The sequence below is a fragment of the Salmo salar genome, chromosome 12 (genome assembly GCF_965601325.2).
Source record: "Salmo salar chromosome 12, fSalSal1, whole genome shotgun sequence".
In the NCBI taxonomy this organism is placed as follows: domain Eukaryota; kingdom Metazoa; phylum Chordata; class Actinopteri; order Salmoniformes; family Salmonidae; genus Salmo; species Salmo salar.
In genome coordinates, this window is record NC_138302.1 from 97,565,171 (window position 1) to 97,584,680 (window position 19,510).

At 41.9% G+C, this 19,510-nt stretch overlaps 1 protein-coding gene across 1 annotated transcript in view; it reads right to left on the bottom strand.

Annotated features, from left to right (window-relative positions):
* Nucleotides 1-19,178, bottom strand: part of LOC106566152 (protein phosphatase 1 regulatory subunit 1A) — a 40,841-nt gene extending 21,663 nt beyond the window's left edge. Inside the window, exons 1-2 of the mRNA XM_014134008.3 lie at nucleotides 18,744-19,178; nucleotides 4,804-4,864 (exon numbers count right to left, since the gene is read on the bottom strand). Coding sequence (XP_013989483.1) covers nucleotides 4,804-4,864; nucleotides 18,744-18,824 — 142 coding nt within the window. The 5' untranslated portion in view covers nucleotides 18,825-19,178. The remainder of the gene's footprint in view (nucleotides 1-4,803; nucleotides 4,865-18,743) is intronic.
* Nucleotides 19,179-19,510: the final 332 nt, after the last annotated feature.

Here is a 19,510-nt window from a genome sequence, read left to right on the forward strand (position 1 = left end):
CCTTGGAGCGGACTTCTTCATTTGCAGACACCCTACCCGGGTCGACCGCCAGATGGGGACCACAACGATGATCCACAACCAGGACAACTCACGTTCATTTTTATGTTGGTTTATAACATGCAGGTTAATCGCAAGATTGAACCCAACATGGGGGGACTGTCATGACGTTGGCCTGTGGGTAAGGTTTATGACCCCCCCCCATAAATACCTTTCTCCCTTCCCCTCTCTGAATCTACTGAAGGACTTGAATAGCCTGTGTTAAATATAGAGAGTCTGGGAACATCAAACAAATGGGGAAAGGAACCATATTTTGTTAATAAAACCAGTTGGAAATATGCTTGATAACGTAATGAGTATGGATTTCATTTCAGTTGTCATCTGAGACATTATGATTGATGACAGGACGACATAAACTGTACCTGGGAAAGTATCCACCCTCTAGTTATCAGAGTCACATGGAATTGTTATGCAATTGAAATGTTTGATATGGAAATTGTTTGTTAGCAGATTAAATGTAATTTTAGCTTCCAAATGAGAGAATTGGGTTTTCATAAGGAAAGTGCCCTGCTCGATCAGTGGCCCAACCCTGTGAAGAGACAGGGGTTATAAACGATGAAACACCTCCCTCCCCCTCTCCACTATATAAGCCTTTGACGAAAAGATAACCAGTTGTTCCAGTACGGGAGGTCTGCAGCGTCTACGTTAGAAGGACACACATGTCAACTAAGCCAACCTCGGCGTGAGCTATGGTATGAACTGGTATGAACTTTGAGCTTATTCACTACAGAAGTGCTACTTCCTAGCCGTTGAGTTAGCAGCGGCCGCTGCTTACGTGGGCTAGGAAAGGACGGACGACGGATCCAGTCTAACAGACGGACGAAGATACCACCACGTATCCAATTTACCACCAGAGACATTCTTCCGAGTAACAGGAAGATCTGTTGGCCAACCCGGCCAGCATCTACGACCAATCTACCGAAGCGCAGCTCAGAGTAAATATTTATTGCATTTTCCTTTTCCAAATGGGCGGTAATTTAGAATGCATAAGATAATGTATTTACGATAGCATAGCTGCTGTTTCTTTGTTCCTAAATCTTCCCGCTCTTTCATTCAAGCCCAACCCCCTTTCCTTTGTGTAACCAGCTTTCATACAGGTTCCGTTCACCAGGGGTGAATTCTGTATGACATCATTGTATTCTGTGTATTTGTAATTCTGTGTGATTAGTTAGGTATTTAGTAAATAAATAATTAAACCCAATTTTGTATTGCTGATTCAACTTGTTAGCCAGGGTTCGTGAAGATAGCCAAGAATTTACAACTTTCATTATGAGACTGAAAATAAGATAAGGGTTAATAGTGACTGCTACCGATGTAAAGTATTACTAAGTATTTTAAGAGTTTATTCGGAAGATAACGGCTCTATAAACGTTCTTCCGTGGTGCCCCGACTTTCTAGTTAATTACATTTACATGATTAGCTTAATCAGGTAATATTAATTAGAGAAAGAATTTATAGGTTAGCATGTCATATCACTTAATCCGGCATAGCCAAAGACACGACACTATGCATAGTCACTTTGCCCCCACCTACATGTATAGATTACCTCAACTAGCCTGTACCCCTGCACACTGACTCGGTACCGGTGCCCCCTGTATATAGCCTCGTTATTGTTATTCTTATTCTGTTACTTTTTATTTTAGCCTTCTTGCTAAATATTTTCTTCTTCTTGAACTGCACTGTTGGTTAAGGGCTTGTAAGTAAGCATTCCACGCTAAAGTCTACACTTGTTGTATTCGGCGCATGTAACAAATAAAGTTTGATTTGATTTGAGAGCAGAGAGGAGAGGAGAGAGACAAAGTGGGAAGAGGAGGAGCAGTGCCAAAACACTGTCATACAAAGTATGGAGTCCCCTATCATCACACATCCCCAGGAAAGCTGGAGAGAATGGGGCTGGGGAGTTTAGATCCTAGAATTAGAGAAGGACAGACAGAGGCCCGGGAGAATGGGGCTGGAGAGATTAGATCGTAGAATTAGAGAAGGACAGACAGAGGCCCGGGAGAATGGGGCTGGAGAGATTAGATCGTAGAATTAGAGAAGGACAGACAGAGGCCTGGGAGAATGGGGCTGGAGAGATAGTTCCTATAGCTAGAAATAACAGAGAGACTACCGCTGGATTGGGCAGGGGAGTTAAATTGTAGTTTCTATAGTTAGAAAGAACAGGAAGCTTCAGTTTATTATTAATATGGAAATGACACGGTGTACATATGTATGTATGACGCAGATCTAACCATGGCAACCTGGACATCTCATGTTACTTAGTGTGCGTGAGGTAGGAGGGCATGGAATGTATAATACAACTGCATTATAATACATTATCAATGAGATAGTTGTGTAATTGGGCAGGTAACCTAAAGGTTAGAGATCCAGACCAGTAGCTGGAAGGACTGGTTTAATTACCTGGAGAAGACTGGTTTAATTACCTGGAGAAGACTGGTTTAATTACCTGGAGAAGACCGGTTTAATTACCTGGAGAAGACCGGTTTAATTACCTGGAGAAGACTAGTTTAATTACCTGGAGAAGACCGGTTTAATTACCTGGAGAAGACCGGTTTAATTACCTGGAGAAGACCGGTTTAATTACCTGGAGAAGACCGGTTTAATTACCTGGAGAAGACTAGTTTAATTACGTGGAGAAGACTAGTTTAATTACCTGGAGAAGACTGGTTTAATTACCTGGAGAAGACTAGTTTAATTACCTGGAGAAGACTAGTTTAATTACCTGGAGAAGACCGGTTTAATTACCTGGAGAAGACTAGTTTAATTACCTGGAGAATACCGGTTTAATTACCTGGAGAATAACGGTTTAATTACCTGGAGAAGACTGGTTTAATTACCCGGAGAAGACTGGTTTAATTACCTGGAGAATACCGGTTTAATTACCTGGAGAATACCGGTTTAATTACCTGGAGAAGACCAGTTTAATTACCCGGAGAATACCGGTTTAATTACCTGGAGAAGACTGGTTTAATTACCTGGAGAAGACTGGTTTAATTACCTGGAGAATACCGGTTTAATTACCTGGAGAAGACTGGTTTAATTACCTGGAGAAGGCCGGTTTAATTACCTGGAGAAGGCCGGTTTAATTACCTGGAGAATACCGGTTTAATTACCTGGAGAAGACTGGTTTAATTACCTGGAGAATACCGGTTTAATTACCTGGAGAATACCGGTTTAATTACCTGGAGAATACCGGTTTAATTACCTGGAGAAGACCAGTTTAATTACCTGGAGAATACCGATTTAATTACCTGGAGAAGACTGGTTTAATTACCTGGAGAATACCGGTTTAATTACCTGGAGAAGACTGGTTTAATTACCTGGAGAAGACCGGTTTAATTACCTGGAGAAGACTGGTTTAATTACCTGGAGAAGACTAGTTTAATTACCTGGAGAAGACCGGTTTAATTACCTGGAGAAGACTGGTTTAATTACCTGGAGAATACCGGTTTAATTACCTGGAGAATACCGGTTTAATTATCTGGAGAATACCGGTTTAATTACCTGGAGAATACCGGTTTAATTACCTGGAGAAGACTAGTTTAATTACCTGGAGAATACCGGTTTAATTACCTGGAGAAGACTGGTTTAATTACCTGGAGAATACCGGTTTAATTACCTGGAGAAGACCGTTTTAATTACCTGGAGAATACCGGTTTAATTACCTGGAGAAGACTAGTTTAATTACCTGGAGAAGACTGGTTTAATTACCTGGAGAAGACTGGTTTAATTACCTGGAGAAGACCGGTTTAATTACCTGGAGAAGACTGGTTTAATTACCTGGAGAAGACTAGTTTAATTACCTGGAGAAGACCGGTTTAATTACCTGGAGAAGACTGGTTTAATTACCTGGAGAATACCGGTTTAATTACCTGGAGAATACCGGTTTAATTATCTGGAGAATACCGGTTTAATTACCTGGAGAATACCGGTTTAATTACCTGGAGAAGACTAGTTTAATTACCTGGAGAATACCGGTTTAATTACCTGGAGAAGACTGGTTTAATTACCTGGAGAATACCGGTTTAATTACCTGGAGAAGACCGTTTTAATTACCTGGAGAATACCGGTTTAATTACCTAGAGAAGACTAGTTTAATTACCTGGAGAAGACTGGTTTAATTACCTGGAGAAGACTGGTTTAATTACCTGGAGAATACCGGTTTAATTACCTGGAGAATACCGGTTTAATTACCTGGAGAAGACTGGTTTAATTACCTGGAGAAGACTGGTTTAATTACCTGGAGAAGACTGGTATAATTACCTGGAGAATACCGGTTTAATTACCTGGAGAATACCGGTTTAATTACCTAGAGAAGACTAGTTTAATTACCTGGAGAAGACTGGTTTAATTACCTGGAGAAGACTGGTTTAATTACCTGGAGAATACCGGTTTAATTACCTGGAGAATACCGGTTTAATTACCTGGAGAAGACTGGTTTAATTACCTGGAGAAGACTGGTATAATTACCTGGAGAATACCGGTTTAATTACCTGGAGAAGACTAGTTTAATTACCTGGAGAATACCGGTTTAATTACCTGGAGAAGACTGGTTTAATTACCTGGAGAAGACTGGTTTAATTACCTGGAGAATACCGGTTTAATTACCTGGAGAAGACTAGTTTAATTACCTGGAGAAGACTGGTTTAATTACCTGGAGAAGACTGGTTTAATTACCTGGAGAATACCGGTTTAAGTACCTGGAGAATACCGGTTTAATTACCTGGAGAAGACTAGTTTAATTACCTGGAGAAGACTGGTCACTGGATGCTACCAGAGTAGCAGGTGTGGGCCGACGTCTTCTGATCTGGAGAGAGGAGACAGAACGTCCATCATTATTCAGTAAGATACCAGGAAACCCCAATGGGAATATGTTATGTGTTTGTGTGTTTTCAATAGACTCCAACAACAGTATTGCAGGGATGTGTATTGTTACTGGACACACACGCATGGCAGCAGTTCTGAGCTGTAGCCTAGCTGGCAGCCTTGCTGACTAAGGCTGAGCATCATGTGAAGTCCAATCCTATTGTTGTTTCTAGAAGCTGCATTCTGCCATAACAGCCTAGTCTACTTTGTGTTCACAGCCTGTAGCCCACACAGTGTTATTGATGAGTGTACTGCAGTGTTCTAGAGTGATATCGAACAGCAATATGATGGTTATTTTAGAGGCCAGATATAAATATAGATATAAAGTTTATGCCTGTTTCTTTTTCTCTTTTTCTCAGAGCTATATAAAGCCTACAGTTAGAAACATAAATATTGGGCTTCCTGTGTAAACACAGCCTCCGTGATCCGTGAAAGACAGATTATCCAGTGAAAGAAAGCTTCTCTAATTCTAAGTCTCGCTCTGCCTTCCCAGTGAAGAGCACTGGATACAGGTTCTTTTAATAGGGGCTGACTAGTCAATGTTATCTCCTTGATGACACACTGTTTTAACTCGTCAATATTATCTCCTTGACGACACTCTGTTCACTAGTCATTATTATCTCATTGAAGACACACACACACACACATACACACACATCACTTCCCCATTGTCACGCCCTGACCATGAGAGAGCCTTTTTTATGTCTCTATTTAGGTTTGGTCAGGGTGTGATTTGGGTGGGCATTCTATGTCCTTTTTTCTATGCTTTGTATTTCTTTGTTTTGGCCTGCTATGGCTCTCAATCAGGGACAGCTGTACATCGTTGTCGCTGATTGGGAGTCATACTTAGGCAGCCTGTTTTCCTTTGGGGTTTGTGGGTAGTTAATTTCTGTTTAGTGTTTTGTTATACCTGACAGAACTGTTTGGCTGTCATTTTCTTGATTTGTTCTAAGTGTCTCGTTTACAATTAAATATGAGCACTCGACATGTCGCGCTTTGGTCCCCTTCCTCTACAGACGACGGCCGTTACACCCATGCAGAGCCTCTGTCCATCACACTTCGCTGCCAACTCCCTCTCCTTCACATTCATCATAACTCCCACAAGGAGAACAAAAAGAGCCCTGTCTTACAGAGAGAAAGGGCACGGAGAGTCATAGATTATGTTACTGTCGCTTATGTGAAGAATTCCAATGCGCAGGAAAAATACAGTTCTTCAGTTGTTCTGATGGATCATAGTAACAATAGAAATAATATAATACAACCCTTCATTTCTGTATAACCAGTTCATGTCAGTCAATGCTTCTCTCTCTGATTCATACAGTCTGGTCTGAATTTCACCAAATAACAAAATACCATCCATCTACAGCCTGCCTTGGGATGTTTCATCTATTGCTCTATATTGTATGAAACAAGGACTGGACTAACATCTTTCTACTACCATCACATAGAACTATTCATAGACCTGTCCTTGTAACAGCGGTCTTGTTCAACTTTGGATCATCCAAATTATTCATGGGCTTTTGAGGGCCAGCAGTTCTCATCCCAAATTGCACCCTAGTCCCGATATAGGGCACTACTTTTGACCAGGACCCATCGGCCAGTAGCGCGCTACTTCAGACCAGGGCACATAGGGTAGTAGTGCACTACTTTAGACCAGAGCCCATAGGCTAGTAGTGCGCTACTTCAGACCAGGGCCCATGCAGTATAAAGGGAATAGGGAGGTTTTTGGGACTTTCCTGCCTCCGTCTCTTTTTCTGCCCTGACAGAAATCCTTCTTCTCTATGAAGCTCAGGATCAGGGGTGCACAACAGAACAGTAGCACAGAGCTGGTTCAGTAGCACACAGCTGGTTTAGTAGCACAAAGTTGGTTTAGTATCATAAAGCTGGTTCTGTAGCACACAACTGGTTCTGTAGCACACAGCTGGTTCAGTAGCACAGAGTTGGTTTAGAATTATAGAGCTGGTTCAGTACCATAGAGCTGGTTCAGTAGCACAGAGCTGGTTCAGTAGCACACAGCTGGTTCAGTAGCACAGCGTTGGTTTAGGATCATAGAGCTGGTTCAGTAGCACACCGCTGGTTCAGTAGCACACCGCTGGTTCAGTAGCACACCGCTGGTTCAGTAGCACACCGCTGGTTCAGTAGCACACCGCTGGTTCAGTAGCACACCACTGGTTCAGTAGCACAGAGCTGGTTCAGTAGCACGGAGCTGGTTCAGTAACACAGAGCTGGTTCAGTAACACAGAGCTGGTTCAGTAGCATAGAGCTGGTTCAGTAGCATAGAGCTGGTTCAGTAGCACAGAGCTGGTTCAGTAGCACAGAGCTGGTTCAGTAGCACAGAGCTGGTTCAGTAGCACAGAGCTGGTTCAGTATTATAGAGCTGGTTCAGTAGCACAGAGCTGGTTCAGTAGCACAGAGCTGGTTCAGTAGCATAGAGCTGGTTCAGTATTATAGAGCTGGTTCAGTAGCAGAGAGCTGGTTCAGTAGCACAGAGCTGGTTCAGTAGCATAGAGCTGGTTCAGTATTGTAGAGCTGGTTCAGTATTATAGAGCTGGTTCAGTATTATAGAGCTGGTTCAGTAGCAGAGAGCTGGTTCAGTAGCACAGTGCTGGTTTAGCACCACAGAGTTTGTTCAGTAGCAGGGTTACAGTCTAATAGACTTACAGTAGCCTATAATTAAATCTCATTGTGCTATGGATACTGTAGCGAATGGCAGAACAAGGAAGCAAACCCGGGTCACAAGCGTGAAAGGCAAACACCCTATGCATCGCTCCACTATACATATCCCAACCAGAAGCCATGGATTACAGGCAACATCACATTGAGCTAAAGGCTAGAGCTTCCACTTTCAAGGAGCGGGACACTAATCCGTACGCTTATAAGAAATCCCTCTATGCGCTCCGATGAACCACCAAACACGCAAAGCGTCAATACAGGATTAAGATTGAATACTACTACACCAGCTCTGACGCTCGTCAGATATGGCAGGGCTTGAAAACTATTACAGAGTAAAAAGGGAAACCCGGACGCGAGCTGCGCAGTGACGCAAGCCTACCAGACGAGTTAAATTTGTTTTATGCTTGCTTTGAGGAAAACTACACTGAAGCATGCACGAGAACACCAGCTGTTCTGGATGACTGTGTGATAATGCTCTCGGTAGCCAATGTGAGCAAGACCTTAAAACAGGTAAACATTCACAAAGCCGCGGGCCAGACGGATTACCAGGGTGTGGTATCAAGCAGACCACCATAGTCCCTTTGCCCAGGGAAGCGAAGGTAACCTGCCTAAACGATTACCGCCCCGTGGCACTCACGTCGGTAGCCATGAAGTGCTTTGAAAGGCTGGTCATGGCTTACGTCAACAGCATCCTACCGGACACCCTAGACCCACTCCAATTCGCATACCGCCCCAACAGATCCACAGATGGGGCAATCTCAATCGCACTCCACACTGCCCTTTCTCACCTGGACAAAAGGAACACCTATGTGAGAATGCTGTTCATTGACTACAGCTCAGCGTTCAACACCATAGTGCCCACGAAGCTCATCATTAAGATAAGGACCCTGGGACTGAACACCTCCCTCTGCAACTGAATCCTGTACTTCCTAACGGGCCGCCTCTAGGTGGTAAGGGTCTGCCACGCTGATCTTCAACACTGGGGCCCCTCAGGGGTGTATACTTAGTCCCCTCCTGTACTCCCTGTTCGCCCACACCTGCATTGCCAAACACGACTCCAACACCATCATTAAAGTTGCTGACGACAGAACAGTGGTAGGCCTGATCACTGACAATGATGAGACAGCCTATAGGGAGTAGGTCAGAGAACTGGCAGTGTGGTGCCAGGACAACAACCTCTCCCTCAATGTGAGCAAGACAAAGGAGCTGATCGTGGACTACAGGAAAAGGCGGGCCGAACAGGCCCCCATTAACATCTACAGGGCTGTAGTGGAGCGCGTCGAGAGATTCAAGGTCCTTGGTGTCCACATCACCAACGAACTATCATGTTCCAAGCACACCAAGGCCGTCATGAAGATGGCACGACAAAACATTTTCCCCCTCAGGAGACTGAAAAGATTTGGCGTGGGTCCTCAGATCCTCAAAAGGTTCTACAGCTGCACCATCGAGAGCATCCTGACCGGCTGCATCACCGCCTGGTATGGCAACTGCTTGGCATCTGACTGTAAGGTGCTACAGAGGGTAGTGCGTAAGGCCTAGTATATCACTGGGTGTCAAGGTGTTGGGTGCGTACTGGTAGCGAAGTCAGGTGCAGGAGAGCAGAGAGTTGTGAACAGGCGCACACTTTATTGAGGCAGGAGAAAACAGCAGACGGACGCAACTGCGTCAAAACCTCCAGCCACAATAGAAAAAGTGCAGAGCGCAAAACACAGTCACAAAAGCTAATGATATCAAACAAACATACCACATGCAATAACATGGATCATAAACACCAGCCTGGCGCGTAACCTCAAACACGTAACACGAAACAAATTCACACAAATACATGGGGGTGAACAGAGGAATAAATACATGCAGTGGGATTGGGAATGTAAACCAGGTGTGCAGGGAACAAGACAAAACAAATGGAACAATGAAAAATGGAGTAGTGATGGCAAGAAAGCTGGTGACATCAACCGCCGAATGCCGCCCGAACCAGGAGAGGAGCTGACTTCGCGGAAGTCGTGACACTGTGGCCAGTGCTTTTTATTATTTTTTTACTTCAGTTCATTTGGTAAATATTTTCTTAACTCTAATTGAACTGCACTGTTGGTTAAGGGCTTGTAAGTAAGCATTTCACAGTAAAGTCTACCACATGTGACAAATAAAGCTTGATTTGATTTGAAATTCAACTCTAAAATTCACGGTGAACCAACAGGGAGGTTCGTCAGAGGAGAAGGCTAGTCTGCAGTCTGCAGCTAGTCTACAGACACATCCACCACTATCACTACTGTTGTTTACCTTCATTCCTATCTGTATAGATATCAAAATAACATTAGATTATATAACATTTGCAGCGGCTATATTTCTGTATCCTACAATTAACAAGAACCATATTTTACTGGGCACCAGGAAATGCAGTTGAAATATAATTTCAGTCAAAGGAAACATAGATATCTGTTGTACATATTAGTAATATGGTTATTGTGTAAAGTACTGGCTTCTCTCAGTATTGCAGTAGCTAAGAATAGATCATGAGGATTTGCATGCATTTCAGTTACAGTAATAAGACCATACAAACTTATTAAAACAGATTTGCTTCCAGAATCTTTTTAAATGTAGGACAGACAAGTGCTGTTTTAGCCAACACAGTATCTCTGACCTGAAATGTCCAAAACTGCCTCCCAGAAGCACTAGAAATTAACAGCAATGCTCCCAGCTAGGGACAAAGATATGTCTAGACATCAGCTTATAAAATGCAGAATAATGTGGATGACGTTTACTCAAGCCTACCAAAGTGGAGTTACATTACCTAGAAATGCCGCAATTCATCATTTTAACTCCACCCCGCCAGGACTCCATCCCCCAGGGCTCCAACCCCCGGGGCTCCAACCCCCGGGGCTCCATCCCCCAGGGCTCCAACCCACAGGGCTCTAACCTACAGGACTCCAACCCCCAGGACTCCAACCCCAAGAACTTCAATCCCCCAGGACCCCATCCCCAGGACTCCATCTCCAGGACTCCACCCCTAGAAAGATAGTTTGATGGACAGTGAATGCTGCTTCTCTCCAGAGCCTGACCTACAGTATTAAACTGTCAAGGTACAACAGGGCTCACAGAAAAACAGAAACAGACACTGAAACACTGAAACACTGCAATTCCGCTGCTGCTCCACACTGAGACACCCCAAAATGAAATGCAGAAATACTTTTCAGCACCACTGGCTGAAATTACATTTTTATAAATGTAGAGATTTTTTGGTATTTTGGTCCATTAATATTAGTATTTTAAAAAGTACACATAAAAACTATGAAAATGTTTCTTTAGATTATCATACTACCATCATATAGCATTTTATGATTTTTAACAACTTTAAAATAGACATACATCAATCTTTTCAAAGCTCACTACATTGAATTACACAGAATTTCAAAGCCCATTTCATAGACAATGTTACATACTGGACTACATTTAGTAAACCTATTTTGAAGAGATGGATTGCTTCGAAATAGGCTTTTGGCACTTGGTAGTCTTAATTCAGTGTACTTGTCTTTAACTGACATTTCCTGAAAGTCAGACTCTTCCTGCATGCCAACTAATTGTTCTCAGCTTCAGAAGCATCTGCATTCACCAAATGATCTGTGCTTATCCTTAGATATATTCTCCAGACTTTCCAATAGGGGATTTGTTGATATTCTGTAATTTTTTCTATTCTACATAATATTTTATTTGAATGAATTAGCCAAAAATGCATGTATTTAGTATTATACAGATATAATGATTTGAAAAGTATTTATCCACAATCTGCTCTGGAAAAGTCTGGTCCTGAAGTGAGACAAACATATGCACGTATTTCAGAAAAATTGTATTGAAAAAAATGATTTTATTTGTGTCTACATCAACTGGTAAAAGCTGATTGTGAAATGATTAAGAGAAAATAAAATCCTTAGTAGGCTGTGATGCCTGGTTTATACCTAAACACTGAAACCCTGAAATACTCAATTACTTAAACACCCAAGCACTCTTTGGCCACACTGAAATACTGTGATGCCCACACCAGTCAAGCCAGGCTCTGCTTGGCTCTGTGCTAGCCTCTGAGGTAAAGTTTGGTATTTTTGGTATTTTATTAGGATCCCCATTTGCTATTGTAAAAGCAGCAGCTACTCTTCCTGGGGTTCACACAAAACATGAAACATAACACAGAATGACATAATACAGAACATCATTAGACAAGAACAGCTCAAGGACAGAACTACATACATTTTTTAAAAGGCACACTACTGTACATATCAATGCATACACACAAACTATCTAGGTCAAATAGGGGAGAGGCGTTGTGCAGTGAGGTGTTGCTTTATCTGTTTTTTGAAACCAGGTTTGCTGTTTATTTGAGCAATATGAGATGGAAGGAAGTTCCATACAATAAGGGCCCTATATAATACTGTACATTTTCTTGAATTTGTTCTGGATGTGGGGACTATGAAAAGACCCCTGGTGGCATGTCTGGTGGGACAAGTGTGTGTGTCAGAGCTGTGTGTAAGTTGACTATGCAAACAATTTGGGATTTTCAACACATTAATGTTCCTTATAAAAAGAAGAAGTGATGCAATCAGTCTCTCCTCAACTCTTAGCCAAGAGAGACTGGCATGCATAGTATTTATATCAGCCCTCTGATTACAATTAAGAGCAAAATGTGCCGCTCTGTTCTGGGCCAGCTGCAGCTTAACTAGGTCTTTCCTTGCATCACTGGACCACACGACTGGACAATGATCAAGATTAGACAAAACCATAGCCTGCAGAACTTGCTTTTTGGAGTGTGGTGTCAAAAAAGCAGAGCATCTCTTTATTATGGCTAGACCTCTCCCCATCTTTGCAACCATTGAATCTATATGTTTTGACCATGACAGTTTACAATCTAAGGTAACGCCAAGTAATTTAGTCTCCTCAACTTGTTCAACAGCCACACCATTCATTTCCAGATTCAGATGAGGTCTAGCACTTAAGGAATTATTTGTACCAAATACAATGCTCTTAGTTTTAGAGATGTTCAGGACCAGTTTATTACTGGCCACCCATTCCAAAACAGACTGGTGCCAGGCAGAGCCTAGTGCAAGATCGAATCCCTGAGCTGACAAGGTAAAAATCTGTCGTTCAACCCCTGAACAAGGCAGTTAACCCACTGTTCCTAGGTCGTCAATGAAAATAAGAATTTGTTCTTAACTGACTTGCCTAGATAAATAAAGGTGAAAAAAGGGGTTTCAGTGACTTCATTAGCTGTGGTTGCTGATGCGTATGTGGTTGAATCATCAGCATACCGTAAATTCCGGACTATAAGCCGCAACTTTTTTCCCAGGCTTTGAACCTCGCGGCTTAAACAATGACGCGGCTAATATATGGATTTTTCCCGCTTTCAATTAAATGTCTTCATTTCAATGAAGACATTAATGAGCGAGCTAGCATGGACGTAGTCAATATAACTATTTGTTCAGCACTTTTGAAATGTACAGCGACAGAATTCAGAACATGGGCCGTTCTTACAATGTTCTCCCTGTACACCAAGTCAGAACCATAGGATAAATGAAGGGGGCATGAAAACAGACATTGAAAGATCTTACAAAATGTGTTTATTACATTTCTTTAAAACAGGTTACAGGCTACATGTGCACTAACAAGTCAGAACAGTAGGTGAAATTAAGATGAGAAAATAGACCAAATTATTAGAGTGAGGCACATGGGCCACTAACAGCTTACTACACAACATATATTTAGTATTAATTTCTTAGCTAAAGTATACATACAGTGCATTCAGAAAGTATTCAGACCCCTTGACTTTTTCTGCATTTTGTTATGTTACAGCCTTATTCTAAAATTGATTAAATCGTTTTTTACCTCATCAATCTACGCCCAATACCCCATAATGACAAAGCAAAAACTGTTTTTTAGAAATGTTTGCAAATTTATAAAAAAGAATACTAAACTGAAATATCACATTTACATAAGTATTCAGACCCTTCACTCAGTAATTTGTTGAATTACCTTAGGCAGCAATCACAGCCTCGAGTCTTCTTGAGTATGATGCTACAATCGGGTTCAAGTCCGGGCTCTGCCTGGGCCACTCAAGGACATTCAGAGACTTGTCCCGAAACCCCTCCTGCATTGTCTTGGCTGTGTGCTTAGGGTAATTGTCCTCTTGGAAGGGTAACCTTCATCCTAGTCTAAGGTCCAGAGTGCTCTGGTGCAGGTTTTCATCAAGGATCTCTCTGCACTTTGCTCCGTTCATCTTTTCCTCCATCCTGACCAGTCTCCCAGTCCCTACTGCTGAAAAACATCCCCACAGCATCCTGCCACCACCATGCTTCATCGTAGGGATGGTGCCTGGTTTCCTCCAGACGTGACGCTTGGCATTCAGGCCAAAGAGTTCAATCTTGGTTTCATCAGACCAGAGATTCTTGTTTCTCATGGTCTGAGAGTCTTTAGGTGCCTTTTGGTAAACTCCAAGCGGGCTGTCATGTGCCTTTTACTGAGGAGTGGCTTCCGTCTGGCCACTCTACCATAATGGCCTGATTGGTGGAGGAGTGTTGCAGAGATGGTTGTCTTTCTGGAAAGTTCTCCCATCGCCACAGAAAAACTCGAGCGCTATGTCAGAGTGACCATCACGTTCTCGGTCACCTCCCTGGCCAAGGCCCTTCCCCCTTGATTGATCAGTTTGGCCGGGCGGCCAGTTCTAGGAAGAGTCTTGGTGGTTCGAAATTTCTTCCATTAAAGAATGATGGAGGCCACTGTGTTCTTGGGTACCTTCAATGCTGCACACATTTTTTGGTACCTTTCCCCAGATCGGTGCCTTGACAGAATTCTGTCTCGGAGCTCTAAGGACAATTCCTTTGACCTCATGGCTTGGTTTTTGCTCTGACATGCACTGTCAACTGTGTGACCTCATATAGACAGGTGTGTGCCTTTCCTAATCATGTCCATTTAATTTACCACAGCTGGACTCCAATGAAGTTGTAGAAACATCTCAAGGATGATAAACAGGGTGCACCTGTGATAAGCTCAATTTCGAGTCTCATAGCAAAGGTTCTGAATACTTACGTAAATAAGGTATTTATGTATTTTATATTTAATACATTTGCAAAAATGTATTAAACCTGTTTTCGCATTGTCATAATGGGATATTGTGTGTAGGTTGATGAGGAATTTATTTGATTTGATCCATTTTAGACTGTAACGAAACAAAATGTGGAAAAAGTCAAGTGGTCTGAAAACTTTCCGAATGCGCTGTATCTCCCTGGCATATTACATAATTTATACAGCAGCATGCAATACAGTTTTGGACTCACCTTATTGTGCTGTGCTCACTTGACCAGGAAGGTGGACCGGCAGTCCTTTGTGGGTACATTTTGTCATCAAACTTTGTCATAAAAATATGGCGTTCTCTGGATTTGTGTTGCTTTCAAGACAACTGGGAACTCGGAAAAAGACAAGATCGAATCATGATGACGTCAGTGATCTTCAGGCCAGAGCTGTAGAAAGAGGCCAGAGTTCCCGACTTACAATTCCGAGTTGGATGACCGTTCAAAACGTATTTTCCCAGTCAGAGCTTGTTTTTTCCTGATTTCCCAGTTGTCTTGAACTCATTGAAGTCAGATTTTCCAGTTCTGAGTTAACAGTTGTTTTGAGCGCGGAAGAAATCATGCTGGATTGGCAACATGGCCAATGTTGAATGTTTATCATTTTAAGCTTGGAAAGGAGACCTTTAAACTGAGAATTGGGACCGCACACCCACTCCACTGAATAGCAGGCTAATGATTACCTTGCAATGCTTGCAGTTAGCCACTGATTCATTCCAAACCACTTATTGTTGTTGTGTAATGTTTATGTTCAATGGCCGATGAGCACCAATGCGTTTTATCTATAATTTCTCTTCATTATTTTTCTTCATATGACAAGGATTAAAAAGGATTTGCCAGTAGATTGTCGACTTAATTCATGATGATGACAGCTAGCTAAGATTTTGAAAGTCTAATCAAAGCTACTGTAGATATGAGGTGATTTGACATCATTTTATCTGTGGCCAATAACCTTGAATTTTCTAGCTCTACCCTTAGATTTGTCAGTGACGTAGTGTCACAATGAGTGACAGAACACTAAGCCAATCACAGCGCAACATTAGCAACCCTTATTTTCCGCTGGCTGCCCCACCACCACAGACAGCACCTGCATTTTGGAGCTGCCTTACTCAAGAAAACAAAAAAGAGACCATGTTTGTATGGAGGTTTTATTAACTCAAAGATTTTTAGATTATTTTTTTTTACATAGTTTGCCAACTGATATGTGACAAATATTAACGCCAAAATAGCATACAAAACAGGCAACCCCCACAGATAATAGATATACTGCCCTGAATGACGGGTCGCCACTGCCTAACATTACTACTACTATTGTATAGCTGTCACCCTGTAAAGCCCCAGCAGCTCCATCTGACTCTCTGTGACAGCATGAAGTCGAGTAGCTCTGACTCTATTCTCGTTATCCCTCTCTCTCATTCATAATGAATACACTCTATCTGTGTTATTCATGTTATATTTATTACATGGAAGAAATGGGATGTCTTCTTCACTACAGTACAACCTCTCCAGACAGTGAGGCACCCAAAGCCCCAATATGCAGTATTAACTTCCGTGTCCCTAATGACCATCTAGTTATTCTATTCTATTACATTCTATTATTTTCTGTTCTATTCTATTCTATTATTTGCTATTCTATTCTATTTTCTATTCTATTTTTTTATATTCTAGTATTTTATATTCTATTCTAGTATTTTATATTCTATTCTAGTATTTTATATTCTATTCTAGTATTTTATATTCTATTCTATTATTTTCTATTATTTTATTTTCTATTCTATTATTTTAAGTTATATTATTTGAAATTCTATTCTATTATTTCTATTCTATTATTTTCTATTCTAGTGTTTCCTGTTCTATTATTTTCTATTCTATTCTAGTATTTTCTATTCTATTCTATTATTTCCTGTTCTAGTATTTTCTGTTCTATTATTTTCTATTCTATTCTAGTATTTTCTATTCTATTCTATTATTTCCTGTTCTAGTATTTTCTATTCTATTATTTCCTGTTCTAATATTCTTTCTATTCTATTATTTTCTATTCTATTCTAGTATTTTCTATTCTATTCTATTCTATTATTTTCTATTCTATTATTTTCTGTTGTATTCTATTATTTCCTGTTCTATTATTTTCTATTCTAGTATTTTCTGTTCTATTCTAGTATTTTCTATTCTATTCTAATATTTTCTATTCTATTCATTTAAAATGCTCATCCGGAGGCGGCGCTCTTAGTGGCCGGGGACTTTAATGCAGGGAAACTTAAATCCGTTTTACCTCATTTCTACCAGCATGTTACATGTGCAAGCAGAGGAATTTAATCCACACACAGAGACGTGTACAAAGTTCTCCTTCGCCCTCCACTTGGCAAGTCTGACCATAACTCTATTCTCCTGATTCCCGCATACAAGCAAAAACTAAAGCAGGAAGTACCATTGACTCGCTCAATACTTAACTAGTCAGATGACTCTGTCTGGATGTTGCCTGAGAGAATGCCAAGAGAGAATGCCAAGAGTGTGCAAATCTGTCATCAAGGCAAATGGTGGCTAATTTGAAGAATCTCAAATATCAAATATATTTTGATTTTGTTTAACACTTGTTTAACATTTTGGTTACTACATAATTTCATATGTGTTATTTCATAGTTTTGATGTCTTCACTATTATTCTACAATGTTTAAAACTTTTGACCGGTATTGTAGCTGATGACAACATAGTCCAGGGAGACAGTTAACCAACCGTTCTCTCTTGGTACCAGTGGTGTGTGCTCTCCAGAGGATGGTGCGGTCTACACAACACATCACCAGGGGGGAAAACTACCTGCCCTCCAGGACACCTACAGCACCCGACAACAACCGATGTCACAAGAAGGCAAAAAAAAAAGATCATCAAGGACAATAACCACCCGAGCCACTACCTGTTTACCCCGCTTCCATCCAGAAGGCGAGGTCAGTGCATGTGCATTAAAGCTGGGACAGAGAGATTGAAAAGGAGATCAGATTGTTAAACAGCCACCACTGGCACAGAGAGGTGGTTGCCTACCAACAGACGTTATATCATTGGTCACTTTCATAAATGGAACACTGCCACTTTACCTTTTTTATTTTTTTTTACCAATCTCACATTACTCATCTCACATGTATATACTGTATACTGTATCCTTCAATATCTATCTATTCTTTACTATGTATTGCATCTTAGCCACTCTGTCACTGCTCATCCATATATTATACACTTGTATATTCTCATCCCATTCCTTTACTAGATTGTGTGTATTAGGTTTAGTTGTGGAGTTGTTAGATATTACCTGTTAGATACTGCTGCACTGTCGGATCTAGAAGCATTTCGCAATAACATCTGCTAACCATGTGTATGTGACCAATAACATTTGATTTGATTTGAATAAAGAGCAAAACTTGAAAAAAATCTTTAAAAGTTAGCTGTTCTTTGAACATTCAACATATAATTTCACACATAACAGTAACACAACAATTCCTAATACCATGGAGTCTGCAACTGCAATAGCACGAAAATCACTGCAACTATTTGATCCAGAAACACAATAAAAGCTTTCGAAAGGTCCCTTGCCCTGTACAGAATGGAGACTCTGCTCTATAGGGGCTACAACGTCCCCTGTCATAACTAATTGATCCCAACACACTGAATGTCTCTACAGCGCTCAGAACGGACACTATTGAGAGGCTGTGAAGTCCTGTTCCATAACCCTGTGACCCCTCACCATGCCGAACCCCCCTGCCTTTTCAGATTGGAGACTGAGTGCAATAGCACTGGTAAAACTGTAACTCTTTGATCCCGTAAGTATCACCTAGAAAAGCTAACAGCTTGTGTAAGGTCCTGTACCATCACTCCGTGTGACTGTCCTCGCTGACCCCCCCCCCCCTCCAAGCCTCCTATACCACCCTCCCCAGCCCTCCCTGCCCCCCCCCCCCTTCCTCCCCTTCCTTAGCCATCCCTGCCCCCCCCTGCCCTGTCCTCCCCTCCTCAGCCCTCCCTGCCTCCCCTCCCTTCCCCAGCCTTCTCTCTCACCTGTTCAGCAGCCTCTGGGTCCAGGTGAGAGTCCAGGAGAGGCATGGTGAACTGGATTTTCCTGGGGCTTCCTGTATCCATGGTCCTGCTGGCGGTAATAGTAGTAGACAGAGAAGAAGAGAACCAGGGGAGACAGAGTACAGAAAGGAGGAGGGAGAACCAAGGGAGATGGAGTACAGAAAGGAGGACGGAGGGAGGGAGGGGGTAAAGGTAGCTATGGAAGAGAGGTGGTGATGTTGCTACACTGAGCTCTGTCTGTCTCTCTTTTTCTCTCTTCACACACGTCCCGTTATTTTACCCACTTTCTCTCTCTCCCTGTCCTTTCTATGCCGTACTCTTTTCAGTGTCTTTCTTTGTTATCCAGCTCTACTGTTCCTCTCTATTCAGTCTCCTTTCAGTTTTATAATAGAGAGGAAGGAGGGAGGCAAGGGCATACTGTGCCCCCCCCTCTCTCTCTCTCTCTCTCTCTCTCTCTCTCTCTCTCTCTCTCTCTCTCTCTCTCATTTGCTGAGTCTGGCTCCCTCTACACGACCCCGCCCCCTCTCCACTCTCTCTCTTTCTATTGGCTGGTCGTGCACTGGGGCTTATCTGCAGAATCCAACCATGCCGGAGGCATAGGCTCTCCTAACTCCTAGAAGCAGCCAAATACATCACACCACCAGGCTTAGTAAACATATTTTAAAAGGTGGGATATTTTTAAAGTCACACACCTACACATTACACTCAAACACTACATACTTCCACTTAACTGCATAACATATAAAACA